Source organism: Thunnus maccoyii, chromosome 23, assembly GCF_910596095.1.
Source record: "Thunnus maccoyii chromosome 23, fThuMac1.1, whole genome shotgun sequence".
NCBI lineage: Eukaryota > Metazoa > Chordata > Actinopteri > Scombriformes > Scombridae > Thunnus > Thunnus maccoyii.
Genome location: NC_056555.1, coordinates 12,383,765 through 12,400,956, shown reverse-complemented (window position 1 = coordinate 12,400,956; position 17,192 = coordinate 12,383,765). Strand labels below are relative to the sequence as shown.

Genomic DNA, 17,192 nt, shown 5'->3' with positions numbered 1-17,192 from the left:
GTCCATTTATGTTAAGTTTTCTTTGTGATATTTCGGTGTATGCAAGACAGTGATGGCATCTATGACAAGTCTTGCCCTAGAATCTGCTGGATACATGGTATGCTTTAGCCCACTGACTCATTCATATCTGAGGTGTTTGAAATGGAGCATGCAGTGAGCACAGCCGAGCTCCCACAGGTTCGGCAGATTGGTCCAAGCTGAAAGATCAGATAGCCATATGGTGGACCTGATGCTATAGTGCTCTTTCTCTTTCTCTCCCCTCCAACACACACAACAAACTGTCTGACGATGAGTCAGGCTTCTCTGAACAGTCAGTCATCCTCTCACATGGGAGGCACATCAAAGGAGACTTCATCAGACTGAATATTCTCTATATGAAAACACCCAGCTGACCAAAACAAAACAGGTTAGCCTAGAATGTATTTCAAAAGCAATGGCAATTCAAATCACTGTCTGAAGTGTTTACTCAGTGTAATGAAGCTCATGTTTATTGAAGCAGTTTAGTTTGTGAACTGTGGAGTGGGATGTTTCAAGCCAGCAGAATCAGGTTTCCCATAAGCTCTCCTATATGTCTATTAGTACGACTTGGCTTTTGAACTGCAGGATCAGCTAGTGCTTAAGAATATGATTGCTGAAACACTACCATTTCTGAACTGGTGACCAGGCTGAAAGCATCAACCTGTGCAGTCGATGGTGAATTTTGTGGCTAGTGCACATAAAACCACAAGCTAGTTGCAGATACGTGGTAGTATAGGTGAAGATCCGTGTATGTTCAGAACAGGTGTGTAGTTCCTAGTTGGGCTTAATTAAATGAGACATTTTTATGGCACTCTCCACTTCACTTAAAGTATAATTCTAATTTATTACAACTTGGGTCTTGTTTTTGCAGTTTATGCCATCATTTATTTTGGTTTTAATAACATAATACTCATTAAAGTTGATCATTATGATCTGGGAATGTGGCCATGTTACTAAAAATAAGTCTGACAGGACAACAAACATGAGCAGTCAGATCATACAGGTTTTAAACAAACCTTTAGTTAGCCAAACTCTTTTAGAGGTAAAAAAAAAAACAAACAAAACAAAACAAAACAAGACAAACAAAGATAAAATGTGACAAAACAATTTCAACTCAAGGTCCACTGAGTCACTTGTTTGGGAGCTTTTGACTGTATCTCATGGTGTTAATCAACAAATGTTTGGCTAGTTTTCTCAGTTTTCACAAAATTGTAGATGTTCAAATTCTCCATTATTCTGAGCACTAGTAGGATGTCTTGTGTGTGTTAGTTCAACATTTGACCTTAACAATTCATTCTTGACCTTAGAAACAACAGCTGACAAAACAATCATTACTTTTGTTAAAGGTCCTCAAAGTTTTAACGTGCAGTTCATTAAAACTGAGCAAAGTGTATATGCTAACAAAGGCCATGTGATATGATCAAAAGCTCCAGAACAAGCGAGTAAGTGGACCTTAAGTTGAGACTGAATGAACTGTCAGGTTACATTATTAAGTTAACTGTCAATTGTAAACATCCATCACAGTTTACAGACTTCATTGTCTTTCTTGCCCCATTGGACTTCACTGTAGTGATGATGGCGTGTTCCCAGATATCAATAAGGACTTTGATTATTACAATTTTATAATGGCCAATAGAAATCATGCCCAAAAATACTAAATTCCCAAGTTGTGATAAATCAGAATTACCCTTTAACCTTAATCATATTCAACCCTTTTCCTGAAAACATCAAGCAACAGTAGGTAGTAACTGAAAACACCGTAGGGAATCGCCGCAACAGATTCTGTGATAGTAAACCACAAATGAAAAGATGGGTTGATGTTAGACACCCAACGTGCACCCAGATGGCCTTTTTATGTCTGTGGGCTATTTCAGCGGCTACAAATATAAACAATTTTATGCCATCTGTTTAGTGATGGATTTGAGTCCATCTGTCTAATCAAGCATCTCTAGAAGTTTGCTCCTGGTTTGCATGAAGGGTGAGAATGATAATCAGTCTGCAGCCATAAGTTCATCCATATGTAAATTTAAATAAGTGCTGTATAGAATCTGTCTGTGGAATCAAATGTTATACCAGAAAGAGCCCACATCCTCCCTTTCATACGGATTATTTCATTCAGCTGTTGTACGCTACACTGTGCTTATTTATTATTTATACACTGCAGAAGAGGGAATATTCCCTTATTGTACAGTGGTATGGTATATTAGATTTAATGTAAACTGTTTTACTTTCTACTCTCACATGGGAACCAGGGGAAAGGTTGTGAAGGTTTTCATGAGCAACATGCTCCATTTCTATTATACTAATCCTTGCCTAATAGTTGCCTGGTACAACCAGTTTTTTCTTATCCTCCATGTGAGAGCAGAGCAACACTGGAGCCTCATTTTAAAGTGTTCTTGGAGTTCTACTTCAAGTTGTCTTATTTGGGTATTCCACCAATTTTATATAGGATCAGTTACTAATCATGCTGAGTACTACTCAGCCTGTGAAAACAATTTGTCTTCTGTGGCTCTGGAGGAAAAATCTAAGAAAATAACACTAGATGTCATCAGGGTTATCTCAGCTTCAGCTTGGATAATTTCTTAACACAAAGCCTGCATTACAAATCAAGAGCTTGGTGCAGGGTTTTATGTGTGTTTATCGGGTAAGAAGGGTCTAAGAAATACTATCACTATACACTACACTATCAGTTGCTTTATGGAAATAGGATCAAGATTTTTGGAGCTTAACCCATTGAAGGGACTAAAAGTCACAACATTACTGCATTAAAAATCTTTTTTTAATTTCTTATGAGATTATATTAAATTGCTTAAGTATTCTATTCCCCATGGTACATTTATGTTCAATTCATTAAGAGATATTCAAAACACTAAACAAAAATGCAGCTTTAGCTCATTTTAAGAAATTCAGTTGTATCATAACTATCAGTGACTCTCAAATGAACTAAAATTTAACCACACATGTAGTTGGGATTACTTCTGACGCTGTATGGACTTTACTGCAAAGGAGCAGTGGCTCAATGACTGTTTACAAAGTAGAAGTAAAAAATCATGCCTAACTAAAAAGACATGGGGGAGCTGGGGTACATGTAACCAAAGGTGAAGTCCAAATCACAATCGAAAAGGGGTCGCACACCCGAATCAATTAGATATCTTTTTTCTATTTCATTTAACTTGTCTAATAAGCACAGGGGGGAGAACGCACGTTTTGGCTTTACCTTCTATGAAGGCACATGAAACGTCTGTGCATTATTCCCCCCTGTGCTTGTATTGGACAAGTTAAGCAAAATAAAAATGAAATATCTGTGTGTGATATGGGTCTGCGAACCCCTTTGTTGTGTCTCGAATGACTGTTTAGAAATTTGGCACATGATACACACATATGGAATTCCAAAAACCCTACATAAATCACCTTTGCACTGTCCTCGCAGCTCTGCTAAATCCAAGTTGAGCTGTGCCAAGTGTGAATTACAATTGTTGCACGTATGGATACGATTCACAAGAAGATCGAGACTGAGGGTAACACACAGTATAACTGACTAATATTTCTCTGTTGGACTAAGCACTTAAAACCTTTTTATATCTGTACTTTAGTAATGCAGTTTGAGGTTTAGTCAGCCCTGTCGGCTGAAGTCTTTTGTTATTTTTTCATTTATCTTTTACCCTGAGTTTCTTCTTTGAGTAAATCTCGAAACCCCACATGTACCTGAGTGCCCCTCTCTCTGCTCTACCACAAATCATCCAACCACCCCATTCACAACACTACCATGCACTCTTGCACACACATACATGTTGCAGACTACATGACCAGACAGTTATATCCAATACATGTACATACACACACATGCACACACACACACACACACACACACACACACACACACACACACACACACAGGTGGCTGGCTAACAAGACAGTTTGACATGTGTGAGCAGGTTTTGCTGACCGGTGGGGGTTTCTAACTGACGTTAGGAGAAATCCCACAGTCATTTAACTCTTCGCCTGGCTGTTTTCATACTCGCTCTCTGTAGACTTCTTAACACAAGCTGGGCTGTCAGAAGGGAGAGAGACAGAAAAAGAGAGGGAGCAAGTAAATGTGTGTCTGAGCATACCTCTGCATATGTCTGCGTATGGGTGTCTGTGCCCGTGCATTCACCTCAAGTACATGTGTACTGTGTGTTTGTGTGTGTAGGGAGCAGGAGTGTGCCTCTAATGAGCTCTGAGGCCAAGGGTAAAGAGGAGCCTAAAGCATTGAAAATCCCTCATGAGACTCTTTGATGTGTATTTCTGTGTGTGTGTGTGTGTGTGTGTGTGAGAGAGAGAGTGTGTGTGTGTATGTTTTTGAGGGAAAGAGTCTCTGTGGTAGTGAAAGAAAAACAGCGAACAAGAAATAGAAAATTAAAAAAACATTACTTAAAGATTTGCCCATTACAACCAAGTTGGTCTGATTCCATTACAGTCTGGGCTGGTTGGTGTTAACATTTGGGAGATATAATTGTGCAGTTTGTGATCTTTTAGGATTTGAATCTTTTGCCATCAAGTCACATGTAATGGGAGAAATAATAATTTTAAAAAATGTCAGTGCAGAGCCATGGCTCACCTGAACCTCACCTTACTTATCTTCAGCTGTCTTTGCAAACCCAACAGTCCTTGATGCCCTTTTTGTCTCTGTTTATCCACCATCTTAACCAAATTTAGCATCTAGCTTCCTCCCTTCCCTCTCCTTTTCAAAGAAAATTGCACTATACATTAGCAAAGTAAACCTTTTTTGATGGATGTGCATTTCTGTTTTGGTACAGGAACACAAAAGAAATTGCTTTCTTGAGGGAATTGGAGGGGTTGGCTGCATTGTTCAGATGTCCTCTGTATTTACTCATCATTCAATATGTGCTGCTACTTAGAAGTTAAGACTGGAAAAAACAGCATATGTTGGTGGAAATGGTCATCCTGTGTGGGGTGTCTTCACAGATGGAGGAAATGGGGATCTACCATTGTCTCCATGGCTCTGGTTTATGGATTCTGTGCTAAAATCAATCAAGTTCAGAATTAAAAGCTCCTGTGCAGGTCAGTCAAAACACAATAATCTAGAGCAGTCATAGTCTTACTTTTGAGCCGTATAAAGTACCATTTACGTATTAATTAGTTTAAAATATATACATACTATACATTTATGAGTGCTTGATATGTAACAGCTGGTCTGTGAATTTCGATGTTTCAGTCTGTGAGAATGTGTCACATGTCTTGTTGGTGAATCCTGCTCTGCTTGATCGCCAGGGCTACGTGCCAGTTTTCCTGGGTATATTACACAGCAGCTACACAGCCTTGACCAGGAAAAATCCAAGAGGACAAGAGCTAGTCTGTATGTGTGTGTGTGTGAGAACGATCACAGAAAGATCACAGAGAGGTTGACATCTCATGGAGAGAAGAGCCAAGCTCAGCTGTGTGACAAGTCTAATTGATGCACTGCCAAGAAATCTGTCACTGCTCTGTGTCAACTAAGTTGCTCAGAAAAAAGTGGAAAGCAAAGTGATAAATCAGATTCATGGGCACTTAAGGCAGTTTCATTACAAAGACAGAAAAAGAAAGACAGAAATGAGCATAGAAAGAGGGGGTGAGCCAATAGAAATAAACGGAAGATTGTACAGAGAGGAAACACAAAGAAAACTGATGGAAGGAGAAAAAACAGATAATGCACACACAGAGAAAAAAAAATAGCTAATTGATACAACAAGACAGAAAGACAGTAAGTACTTCAGTGCAAAAGGAGAAAAATGCAAACTAGATAAAGAGAAATGGAGACAGAGAATGAGAAAATATAGAGAAAGAAACCATAAAAATGAAATATTTTAGTATAGCAAACTGCAGTGAAAACCGAAAGAGGGGTGGAGGTGTGAGAACCAACAGCTGAGTAATTTAAAATTTGGTTTCACAGAAACAGAACACCAGGGGTGAGAATGGATTAGTTTGAGAAATTCATGTCTTGCTCTTAATAAGATTTTGATATGCTTGTCTGCCTGTTGCTGCAAGAGCTTAGTGATGCACCAAACATATATCTGCTATTGTCAGGGAGCATGGTAATACACCTCCTCTTACCTGGCTTTGTTACGGTGTAATGAGAAGTGTATTTTACTTGATATCTCTCTGGCTCACACTGCCGATTCGGTCACTGTCGGGGTGTGTCTGCATTGTAAATTTTCCGATGGGAAATTAATGCAACTGTGCAGAGACAGAGAGGAGGAATGGGAATGTGGAGAGAAAAGAAGGAAGGAGGAAGGACAGAACAGCAAGATGAATGCATGCAGTGAGGGAAATGACTTTGTAAGAGCATGTGAAAAGGGGGAAAATGGTGAGGAAAAAAAGGAAAGAATAAACACAAAAATTCAGTAAAGCATACATATTTTGTAAACAGGAAAAGCAGAAGCCCTTTGGGCCAACTATGTACCTTGAAGCAAAGTTACAGGGGGCAAAGGCCTATGCGTTAAGTATTCTATGGCTTTGTGCAAAAGCTCAAGCCCTCCTCTATCTCTCCTGTTTTATTAAGTTTGGTATTGCATATGCATGATGTAATAATCTCCACCATCCATCACTTTGTCTTCCCATTTTTCCCAACTCCATTATGTTAATAGGGGATAAATGGGAAATGTCATTTCATGAAAAAGTTGCTGTACGCTTGGAAATTTCTTTCCTTATAAATCCTTCTGAGACACAAGTGGAGGATGGACAATGGATACATTCCTGTTTCCAACTATTTTCAAGTCATATCTACCTGTATCAATGCACACATTCAACTGAGAAACAATCTAATACATACTGCCCCTTACTTGAAAATAAAGAAAAGCAGACACATCAACAGAACACATACACAACACAAGAAGGGTTCTTTCCCTCCTATTTCAGGAAAAGACATACTTCAAAGACTAAGAGGCGATGGGACCTGATGCTGAGAAGGCCTTGGGCATAAACAAGGACATCACTTTGTGTTGAAAAGTGGTGGAGACATAAGGGCTCAGATGAAAAAACATTTTTAAACGGTCTTAAACATATGCAATTTTAGGCAATGTAATGCTGGGATCAATATGAGGTCAGAGTAGATAATTACGGTGAGAAAAAAAATGTATAACAGCGCATCAGAAGGGCATAGAGTCAACAATATGAAAATAAAATGCACATCAACCACACAAGTAACAGTCATCCATATGCATCACATCCACAGCTGCAACACCATGTCAATTGAACAAAAAAAGCATCAGCGCATGTCAGTCAGCCCAGCAATAACAATATCCAATATGACAAAATAGAATCAACTGAAGGAATAATGTTAACAACATAAGTTAAATATAATAAATCAACCTTACCTTTAGTTGTTTAGTTAAACTGCCATGTTGTTTTGATGCTGCATACTTTTTTTTAAAATTGGAGAAACAGAGTCTACAAGAGTTCATGAGTCAAGTTCAACCAATCATGACTCATACTAAGCATAAGGTTTAAATATTGATATGTGAGAACATGAATTAAACTAGAGCAGGGATTAGATTATTTCTGTTTATTTGCCTATATTAATTTTAAAACAAACTCAAATCACTTATTTTTTAATTCATTCTTTTAAAATTCCACAATTAATTCATAAATCGCCACATGATAATCAAAGTACAGTAGCTAGCTACACATTTTTAAAAAAAAAAGTGCAGTAGCCTAATTTACAACAACTTAAACTGCACAATGTCCAAGTGGAAAAAGGTAAGAGACATTAGAAACTACTTAAGCAAGCAGCACTGTAGTGTAAGTCATTTTATTATGTGCTGTAAAATCTGGCAAATGAGATGCAATGATCTTAATATGTTTGCAAGCTATTCTAGCTAGCTAGCAAGCTAATCAGTCCATTTGCATGTGTTTTTTAAGTTAAGCGTGTTTGCCCTCGTCAGTCACCACAGTAATCCCTCCTCTGACCACAATGTGGGTTGCAATTGCAGAGTGGCGCTGTCCATATTTCTGCTCGTTGACCCCACAAGAAGTGAAGACTGCAGAAGCAGTGATTCAAAGTTTACGACTAACTTCACTTAAGCCAATATGAGATATTTGTGGCCTCTTAAGTTTGTAGTGAATGAATCTCGCAGGATGGAGTTTCAGCCATCTGAGGCTCATTAAGAGCTATTTGCATTTCTGCATAGATGAGGCTGGACTATCCAACTTCACTTTGCTGAGTGTTGAGCAGGACATAAACACTGACAAGGACAAAATGGTTGGCAGGTCTGCCACAATGAAGAAGAGGAGGATGAAGTTTTAAAAAGGGACTGTCTGTGTTACTGCCTGTGGTGTTGTAGACTGTCTGCTTTATGACTGAATGAATAGGCCTTGTATAGTGTTGTAGACCACAGTGTCTATTTTATGTTTATGTTATTCCTGTGTAAGAAAGACATAGTACTGAGACAGTGTACCTGGCCTGTCGCTATCTATCGGCGGTGGTGCTGAACCGTTTATAAATCAATGCACGTAGTGTGCTGTGAGCTGTCCTTGGTGCTGAAACATTTGAACGCGACTGGCAACCTGTTTTCTTCTTTTGTTCTTCAGAACAAGCTTGTCTGACAAAGTGGCTTTGTCTGTTTGTATGTATATTTTCTTTGACATAGGTTTGCTTGGCTCAATGAGAGACAATTTATGTTTATGGATAGGATATATCTGCTATTTTACAGTTGTGAATTTTAAAATGACTTTATCAGAAGGGCCCCTCGAGAATGCTCAGCCCCCTCTGTGCTGAGGGTCTAGCTCTGCTCCTGTCCCTGCCTCATCTGCTGAGGTGGAGAGAAGCTTCAGTGCCTTCAGACACCTGAAGACCTGCTTTGCTCTTCAGTGTCACAAGCCCCACTCAACAGCGTGGTTGTTTGTCATGTTCACAGAGAGAGAACTTGGACAAGAAGAAACTGTGTCATGAATTTACTGAAGTTACTGATAGGCGCATGCACGTTTTGGGGTCATTTTAGAATCAGTAAACTAATGGGATTTTTTTTAACTTACATTACATTTTTTGGACAATGCACATTTGTTTCTTCTATATTTACATTGCATTGTATGTTTTCTTATTGTGCAAATAAACCTTTCTCTAAGTGTTCTCATTTGTTAGTTAACGTTTCTTGGTGCAATATATGTTTCAGATCATTAGTAACAAATTATGCTTTTAAAAAGCAAACAAAGTTGGCCAAGTTGTAGGGACAGGTCCCCAGTGTTCCCAGTGCAAATGACACCTATGGGCGTAAACATATTTTGGCACCAAGAAAACAGTAATGAATAAAAACCCCAAGGACTGTGTTGTCTATACAAATTGTGTCAAGGCTGCAGGACACTGATAAATACTCTCACTGCAATACCTTCTGCAAAACATGCTGTTACAGAGGACAAATAAAGCCTGTCTCTAGACATTGACTCAATTGGAAATTACAGATTTCTTAAACAGCAGTATTGTTATCCGGATGTTCTTCCACATGTTGAGGAGTAGTAGAAATTGAGAGTTTGAGAGCTTATGTGCAAAGACATTTGTAGAAAAAAAAAGAAAAAAAAAAAGGCAATTCACCAGAGTTGCTCTTCTAGGTTGTTAAGTGTATTTGTTTTTTTCTCTCCAACTCCACACATTTACAAAGAAAGATAGAGTATATTCAGAGTTAACCAGTTAATACAAACCCAAATTCTGTCAGAAAGAAGGCAGTGAGTGACCTGAAGTTGTATAATTTAAGAGAAAAAGAAGGAAGAAACTGAGAGACAAAGAAGAGAAGTCCCTTTCCTATAAAATCTCATGGTATTGTATATGTATGAAAAAGGAGCCACGATGGCAATTTACTGCAAAGACAGTAAATCTGTTACAGGCTTTCAGCAATTTCATTTTCAAGATGAGATAACAGTAGTGCAATGTTACCCAACTAATGTTGTTGCCATGGTAGTGACTTGCAGCCACGCACTTAATTATGCGTAACTTTAAGCCTTAATAAAATTTAAACGGGTGAGTTATATAAAAGTTCACTCCCTGTATTGTTGTCATGAGCAGGGAAATTAGCTATAGATACCAAAACTGTTTTTTCTACCAGGTTGTAAACATATTAATTTCTGCTGTAAATTTGGGCATTTTAACATGAGGGTCTATGGGGATTGATTCACTTTTGGAGCCAGCCTCAAGTGGCCATTTGAGGAACTGCAGTTTTTGGCACTTCCACTTTGGCTTTATTTTACAGCCCTGGAGGTGTGTTTGAAGAAGACTGGTATTGGCAGTGTTGTGTGAATTGCGTAAAAATAAAAATAAGGTGTTGCAAAAGGACAAATGGAGAATGAAAGAAAAAAGCCCATTCATTTAACCTGAACAATCCAGTCATCACACAGCAGAGATAAACAACTCATTAGATTGTAAGAGGACTCTAAATGGAATCAGCCTGCATGCACGCACACGCGCACACACACACACACACACACACACACACACACACACACACACACACACACACACACACACACACACACACACACACACACACACACACGCGCGTAAGTGGCTCAATCAACTGCAGACTGGGGAAACAATCCTAAGTAGCATTATTTGCTTCTTGACTCAGCATTTCTTCACTAACTGAAAAGCAGAGAGACAAATGCTCACAACAAAAGCCTGTTATTGATCCAACGCCTGCTAAATCAAATGCATACACCTGGCAGAGAAAGCCAATTTGCAGGACAAACAAAGATTTTCCATTTAGGCTGTGTTAAAAAATGACCCTGACTGACTTGTAAAAAACAGATTAAACCATACATTTTCTTGCAAAAAACTGGTGCTACTGTAAGAATCATGAGTGGGTTGCACTTTATAGCTGTTCTCGGATGATTATTGATGCATTCACATTTGTGTCAGCATGATCGTTTAAAATAATGTAAATACTTCTGACACCCAGTCATACCACTAAGTAGAGTTTAAGCTGGAAAGACACATTGCTGGAGATCAGTGAGTGGTTATTATAGCGTAAACACTTGGCTGTATCAGTCAGATGCTGGAAAGCTAAACTCTGGGTGCCCCAAAGTGAGCAGAAAGCCTCTGCCACAGAATGAAATTGTGAATGACTAAGCAACATCTCTACATGAAAGTAGGAACCATTTTATTATGACTATTAACAAATACTGTAATACTGTGCATTCATGTCAAGTACATGTCAAACTTGTAAAAGATCCAAAGCAGCGCTGTGGATTGTGGACGTAGCTAGTTGACTGTTAAAACAAACACTTACACAATATATTTTAGGTTTTAAAGGGAAGTGGAAATGACACTTTACTTTCAACTGCACTGTATAACCTGTGAGCTATTCTATTAAAAGGTTTGTACTTAGTATTTACTCAGATATGAACAGGAAGCCGCAGTCAGCAAACTACAGTACATAGTCTGCTAGCCATAGAGTTAGCCAGACAAATACTCATTTATTCAATACAGTACATGGTGAGTGTCACACAGGCTTTCACTCACCCAGTTATGCTGCAGGCCCGATGAGAACCAGCATCTCCGTCAGCCACAAAGCAGCCTACGTCATTTGGTGGTCAGCCAGGCTCCCAGTCAACAACCTAGCCAAAAATCCCATTCAGCCAGTCAGAAAAGTCACCCAAATATTTGGCGGGCCAGGCATTCCCTCACCCGGTCTGTCAGCCAACCAAATCAGCTTGTTCGCCAACATTGCTACTGGATTCCAGATAAAGAGAGCCAGCAGCAGACATGAGGTTAGCAAGAGAGAAGGTGAAAGAAACAGAGACACAAATCAGGATAAACAAACAGAGAAAAATAGAAGCAAGCCAGACCACTGCACAGCATTCAGCAGCAGAGCCAGCCGACGGTATGGTATTCACTGCATTCATTCAGTAATAGGCTATCAATAATAAATTAATATGTAAATATGCATGTATGTCTAGGTACAGGTGAGTGAATACAAAATCTTTATAATAATGAATTTCATTTGGTCAGTTAATGAGTCAAAATTGATGGGAAAACAATAATAAATGACACAAGAGGACCTTTGATGGCCGTTATTTTATGAGGCAAATAGCTGCCAAAAGCACTGCATCATTATCACACACAATTTCTGCACAGACATGCTAATACGCTCACACATAAGACACATGTTGACAGAATGAAAAAGATTAACACACACACACACAGAAGGCTTTTGGAATATTAATTTGCTGCCTCATGATAAGAGATGAACATTTTTTTCAACTGTTTCGTTGAGAGCCCATTGTAGCAGCGGTACACCAAAGAGAGGCCTCTAGGAGAAAGAGACTGAGTGAATAATGAAAACATTACAGCTTGATATAGTAGCCAGTTGACTAAGTAAAGAATTAAAATTGTATAGATTGGAAAAAAATGGCAGGAAATATGAACACAAATAACAAAAATAACAGGCAAAGCAGAGGGCTCAGCAAATTTGCGGTGATCATTAAATAGCCCTCTGGGATGTGTACCCCCAAATTCAGTTCTTAAAACACTTCTCATCACCTGTCTTTTTGCCAGCCCTGTCTCCTTCAAATGAAGTTCATATGCAGTTATTCTGCATTATTGATTCACAGCAAGCCCTCTGTGCCAGTGTGTCATTCATACAGTATCCTACAGCTAAAGATAAAGGTGTGGAGGTTAGTGGTGGATTAAGCACTTGCCTTTGACATCAGCAGCTTAGGACTGTGTCTCATACTAGTACTTAGCATTGATGTTTTTATTATTTAACCACTAACATCGTCTTTCTGAAACCCTTAACCGAGAGCAGGCTTTAGCTGTCTAACCTCAAAGGTAGAGTCAGCCATTCTGGAGAAAGATTGTTGGTATTTGAACTAAACTAACTAACACAAACAAATACACACCTCCCTTTGTGCTCCTTCAGAATTCCCCTCAAATTCATGGATGTGTATTGCCAAGGCAACGACCAAAAGAGAAATATGGTGGAATCCAGAGCGATGCGTCAGCTGCAGAGTCACTTTTGTTCCTTGCACACATTGTCAAGAGTGGAAAAAAAAAATTGTCTCGTGAGCACAACAATCCATCCACACTCTCCACCTCTCTGCGTCCTCCCTACTTCTCACTCAACCTGTGTTCAGCATCTCTGTCCACAGAAGCAGCTGTCTGTCAGCAGCAGCTCCTGGAGAGCTGGGAGGACAGCAGCCGACCAAACTGCCTTCACCAGGCTGACTGACAGCAAAAATTTATTGAACCAAAATAGTTTGTATGTCGGCTCCACGGGAAGAAATCAACAGTGTTTGTATTTATTGATTCATTGGTACAGTTAATAAGTTCAAAACACACATACAGCAGAATATTTGTGTGATTTAAACAGCTGCCTGCTCAGATTACGCTTCACTAAACGCGACAGAGACAGACTCAGAGCATAAAGAAACAGTGGGGGTCTCTGTGAGACTGTCTCAGATTCAGTGTGGATTGATTTATTAAAAAAAAGGAAGCGTATCTGTGCTGTGAGAAAACACTTTCTATGTGAATTGGCCATGACCTCGCTCTCTCCAGTTCACCAGCCCTCCCCCGCTATTCAATAGGTGCTGGAGATGGGAGACTGTCATGTCCTCACACAGACAGCTGCTCTGACGATTTCCCCCTGTGTATGAACACCAGATTTTTTTTCATCGCACACAATCTTTCTCCAGAATCACTGACTCTACCTTTAACTGCACTTAGGTTTCAATTAGTCAATGTTAGGCTAACCAGCTGGCAGTCTTTGGCAGCAAACATTCTGCAGATATGTTCAATATAAAATTTCTGGCTGAAGATAAATACAATCTGAATTACATTAAATTTCCCTATAAATATGTTTTGCTAATGCAGATTAGTTGCATATGCATTATTCCCTTTTTGTATTGTTTTTTGTAAATATGAGCTTATGAGAATATGTACTGCAAGAGTGACTAAATGAATGCACAAATCATTTCGGTTCCATGTGACTTGTGCAGGTTTTAATGGTTCAGTCTCAGTCTTTAATCAGATACCACATCACTGAAGCTTTTCTGCAGTGTAACATTGATGCAAGAAGTCATCTTAATTAACTAGCTGGCTAGCTTCTAACTGATATTGCCAGTTTAATATAAGAGCATGAAAACTAATAAGTATATATCAGGCTAACAATGCGATTAGCATAAAGCACTTATGCTGTCACATAACAGATTTCCAGTCTTTTATTTAAGATTATCCTAGATACCCTTGAAGGACTTTAACTCATTCAAAATGTAGATTTTGGGGCGCTGATCATGAGCCAGTGTCCCTTGTTTGAGTCCTGTCCATCGGCTGTATATAAAGATTGACATAGCAAGGTGTGATATCACCCATTGTTTTTCATTGGAGCCGGTTTGAAGCCCAAATTTGCTGCTTGTGGTCGGCGCCATCATCTCTGTTTGGATCCAGGACCTTCCAAATAAGGAGTGCAAGGTGTCACCTTTCAGGCCCTGGAAACATGCCCTGCTAGCTTACTGGGAACACAGAGTGCTGCACTCTTGGGCTGATGCTGGCTACTTTAGTTAAACTGTGCTAACCGGGCAGGTGAAGTAATTTTGTAACAGTAACACTTACAAAAATATTGCAACAATAGTCCAACTCGACTTCCAGAGCCATGGAGAGCAGCAGGTGAGTCAGCTGTCAATCACAGCTGTCAATTAATGCCCACACGACAGACATCAGAGCTACTATACGTCTTCAAATCTTAATAACAGAGCAATAATTTCCAAAATGACCACCAGCAAACCTATAAGAGGGCCCGAATTTAGTGATTGAGATCATGATGACTTGTTGGAGAAAAAAAAAGATTGACTTAGTATTTCTAGTGAGAAATTGATGCTTTTTGAATGGGAGTCAAATGCAGCCAGGGATTTTTTGGAGCCAGCATCTAGCAGCCATTGGTGGCATTAAGGGAACCTCCGCATTGGCTTCAGCCTCAAGCTGTAGTAGTTGCCGCTTGGTCCTACTGGGGTCCGTTGTTGCATTTTTCCACTATTTCTGTCTGATAAAAGCATGAAATGCCCCAAAAGAATAATAATGAAAAAATGTAGATTTTATGATTCTTAAAAGCATGCTTGCTCTTAAATTCTTAAGAAAAAATAGTTTGTGGAGCGCTGAGAAACCAATGGGTCTCACACAAGCTGCATTATTTGAACCTTCACTAGAGACTTGTCTCCTGCAACCAAGATGCTGCTGAGCTGAAAACTAGTTGCTGCTTCCAGTAAGTGAATCAGACTGCTCAGCCAGATACCTTGCTTTCCAGCGGCTGTTGTGCTGTTAACGCTGAGCAGATCTGCCAGCAGAAACAACTTGAACATGGGCTCCCTCACCTTATTGTGCACACCGCTGCTGACCTGCATGGATCTCACATTCAAGAGTTAAGGAATCATATCATAGCAGGGCAATCAAAACTGTTAAATTACTTTTTCCATCATTTTTGTAGAACGTGATAAAACAGCTGGGCAATGGCTGAAACTGTGGAGAAAGAGGAATTTTTAAACCAAGAACCACTTCTCATTGTGCTGGCTTTAGGCTACAAAGTTTTATTTAAAACCATTTCTAGTAAAAAAAAAATAGTGTAGACTAAATGCCTTTGGACACACTACAAGCATCCTGTAGACAACTCATGCCAACCATTCCCCAAAGCAGACCAAACCTAAACTAATAAATACTTTTCTGCTACCTCCCAGGCTGCCCCTGGTTTCCATCTTATTTAGTACAATATACTGTAAAAGGCAACTTAAGTCTTGAAACTTGCTTGAGACAGGAAATCCATCTCAGTGTCCTTTTCTTTTGCTTTGAGTTATCATTTTGTTCTCAGGAGTTGAGTAAGGTCAGGCTGTTTTGAAAATGCTCCATCTGTGTTTTCTTTTAAAGCCAAACCAAACAGTATGTCTTTAATATTTCAATGTTAGAATGTGAACCGTGGACAATAGAAAAAAAGACTTATTTAAAGATGTACCCAAAAAAGTATAGCTAATTATTATTATTTCATGGTGGTATGGTCAGAGATAATCAACAAAATATGTTTTATAAGTTTAGAATATGCAGTTTTTATAGAATGAGACACACTTTCAGTTAAAGCCAAACTTGAGCAAAAATTCCTGAACATTTCTTTTAAACCTGAATTCAGATGCACTTCACCATCCACAGATGATTGGGTTATTATCCCTCAGTATTATTCTAAAAGTACTGAATCGGAATTTTTGTGAAGAAATGTTTTGTATGGCACAAAAGAAATAATTACGTTACATAAGAAAACCCACAGGTGCATGGCCAAAACTATTTCTATTCACACCCTGGAATTCTTCTACTGCACTTTATTTGACACAAAAAGGGAACATTTGATTTGAAAAGGTTGTGGAGGGCACAGAGTTCATTGAAACTCCCCAAAGACTGCTCAAAGTGTTAATAAAGTATCCTCTTATTGGAGAGGCAGTAGGTGCAGCTGTGCTACCAAAAGTCACTGAGGATGTGACGGTGGTGACACGCAGGCCAGAGAGACAGAGTGAACCAATCTCTGAACATCTGTTCATACTGGGCTTAAACATCTTTTTGATCTATTTACCTTAATACTTAACTTAAAAAAGTAGTATTTTAGAACATTATAGTTAAAATCTGTGTCATGAAGGAGTTGATGAATTTCTAAGACTTTGTACAAGGCCTTTGGTAAACAGCACATTTTCAATGCTTGCCTCACCATGTGCCTGTTTGGCATTAAGAAGTTGTTGCTTGAGGGAATTCAAATTTGGAATTCGAATTGATACGAAGAATCATGGAGTAAATAATGTGATGTAATGTTCACAGTGTGGATAGACTCAGCGATAGCAGCAGAAGACAAGCCATGGTTGGATGCAGTAGAGGATATGGGGCTGACATGGTAGCAGCAAGCATGGGTAACTCGGCAGCTTGTGCGTCTCGGCTTAATGAAAGGTTAAAAAAACTTCCAAGAACTTCCAAACCTGTTCCAGCTGCTCTCAGCATCTCATCTCTTTTTCTGTTGCCTCTGTTGTTCTGATGAATATCCCTCTTCCTCCAACGGTCTTCTTCTAAACAACAAAACAAAATGAAAACCGGGTAAAATTTATTCATAGCCTTTTATCACAGACATGTCTCACATCTCATGCAATACATTATACTATCGTATCACATACATACATTGTACCACAATGGCATA

The 17,192-nt window shown here is 39.1% G+C and overlaps 1 protein-coding gene across 3 annotated transcripts in view; it reads right to left on the bottom strand.

The window, feature by feature from the left end:
• Positions 1 to 3,928: 3,928 nt before the first annotated feature.
• Positions 3,929 to 17,192, bottom strand: part of grm8a (glutamate receptor, metabotropic 8a) — a 349,644-nt gene continuing 336,380 nt past the window's right edge. The window contains exons 14-15 of one of the 3 annotated variants that reach the window (XM_042403440.1): positions 16,978 to 17,064; positions 3,929 to 4,069 (exon numbers count right to left, since the gene is read on the bottom strand). In XM_042403440.1, coding sequence (XP_042259374.1) covers positions 4,005 to 4,069; positions 16,978 to 17,064 — 152 coding nt within the window. In that variant the 3' untranslated portion in view covers positions 3,929 to 4,004. Of the gene's footprint in view, positions 4,070 to 11,659; positions 11,714 to 16,977; positions 17,065 to 17,192 lie in introns of those variants that run through there. The other 2 variants (XM_042403442.1, XR_006093951.1) reach the window with 2 other exon arrangements.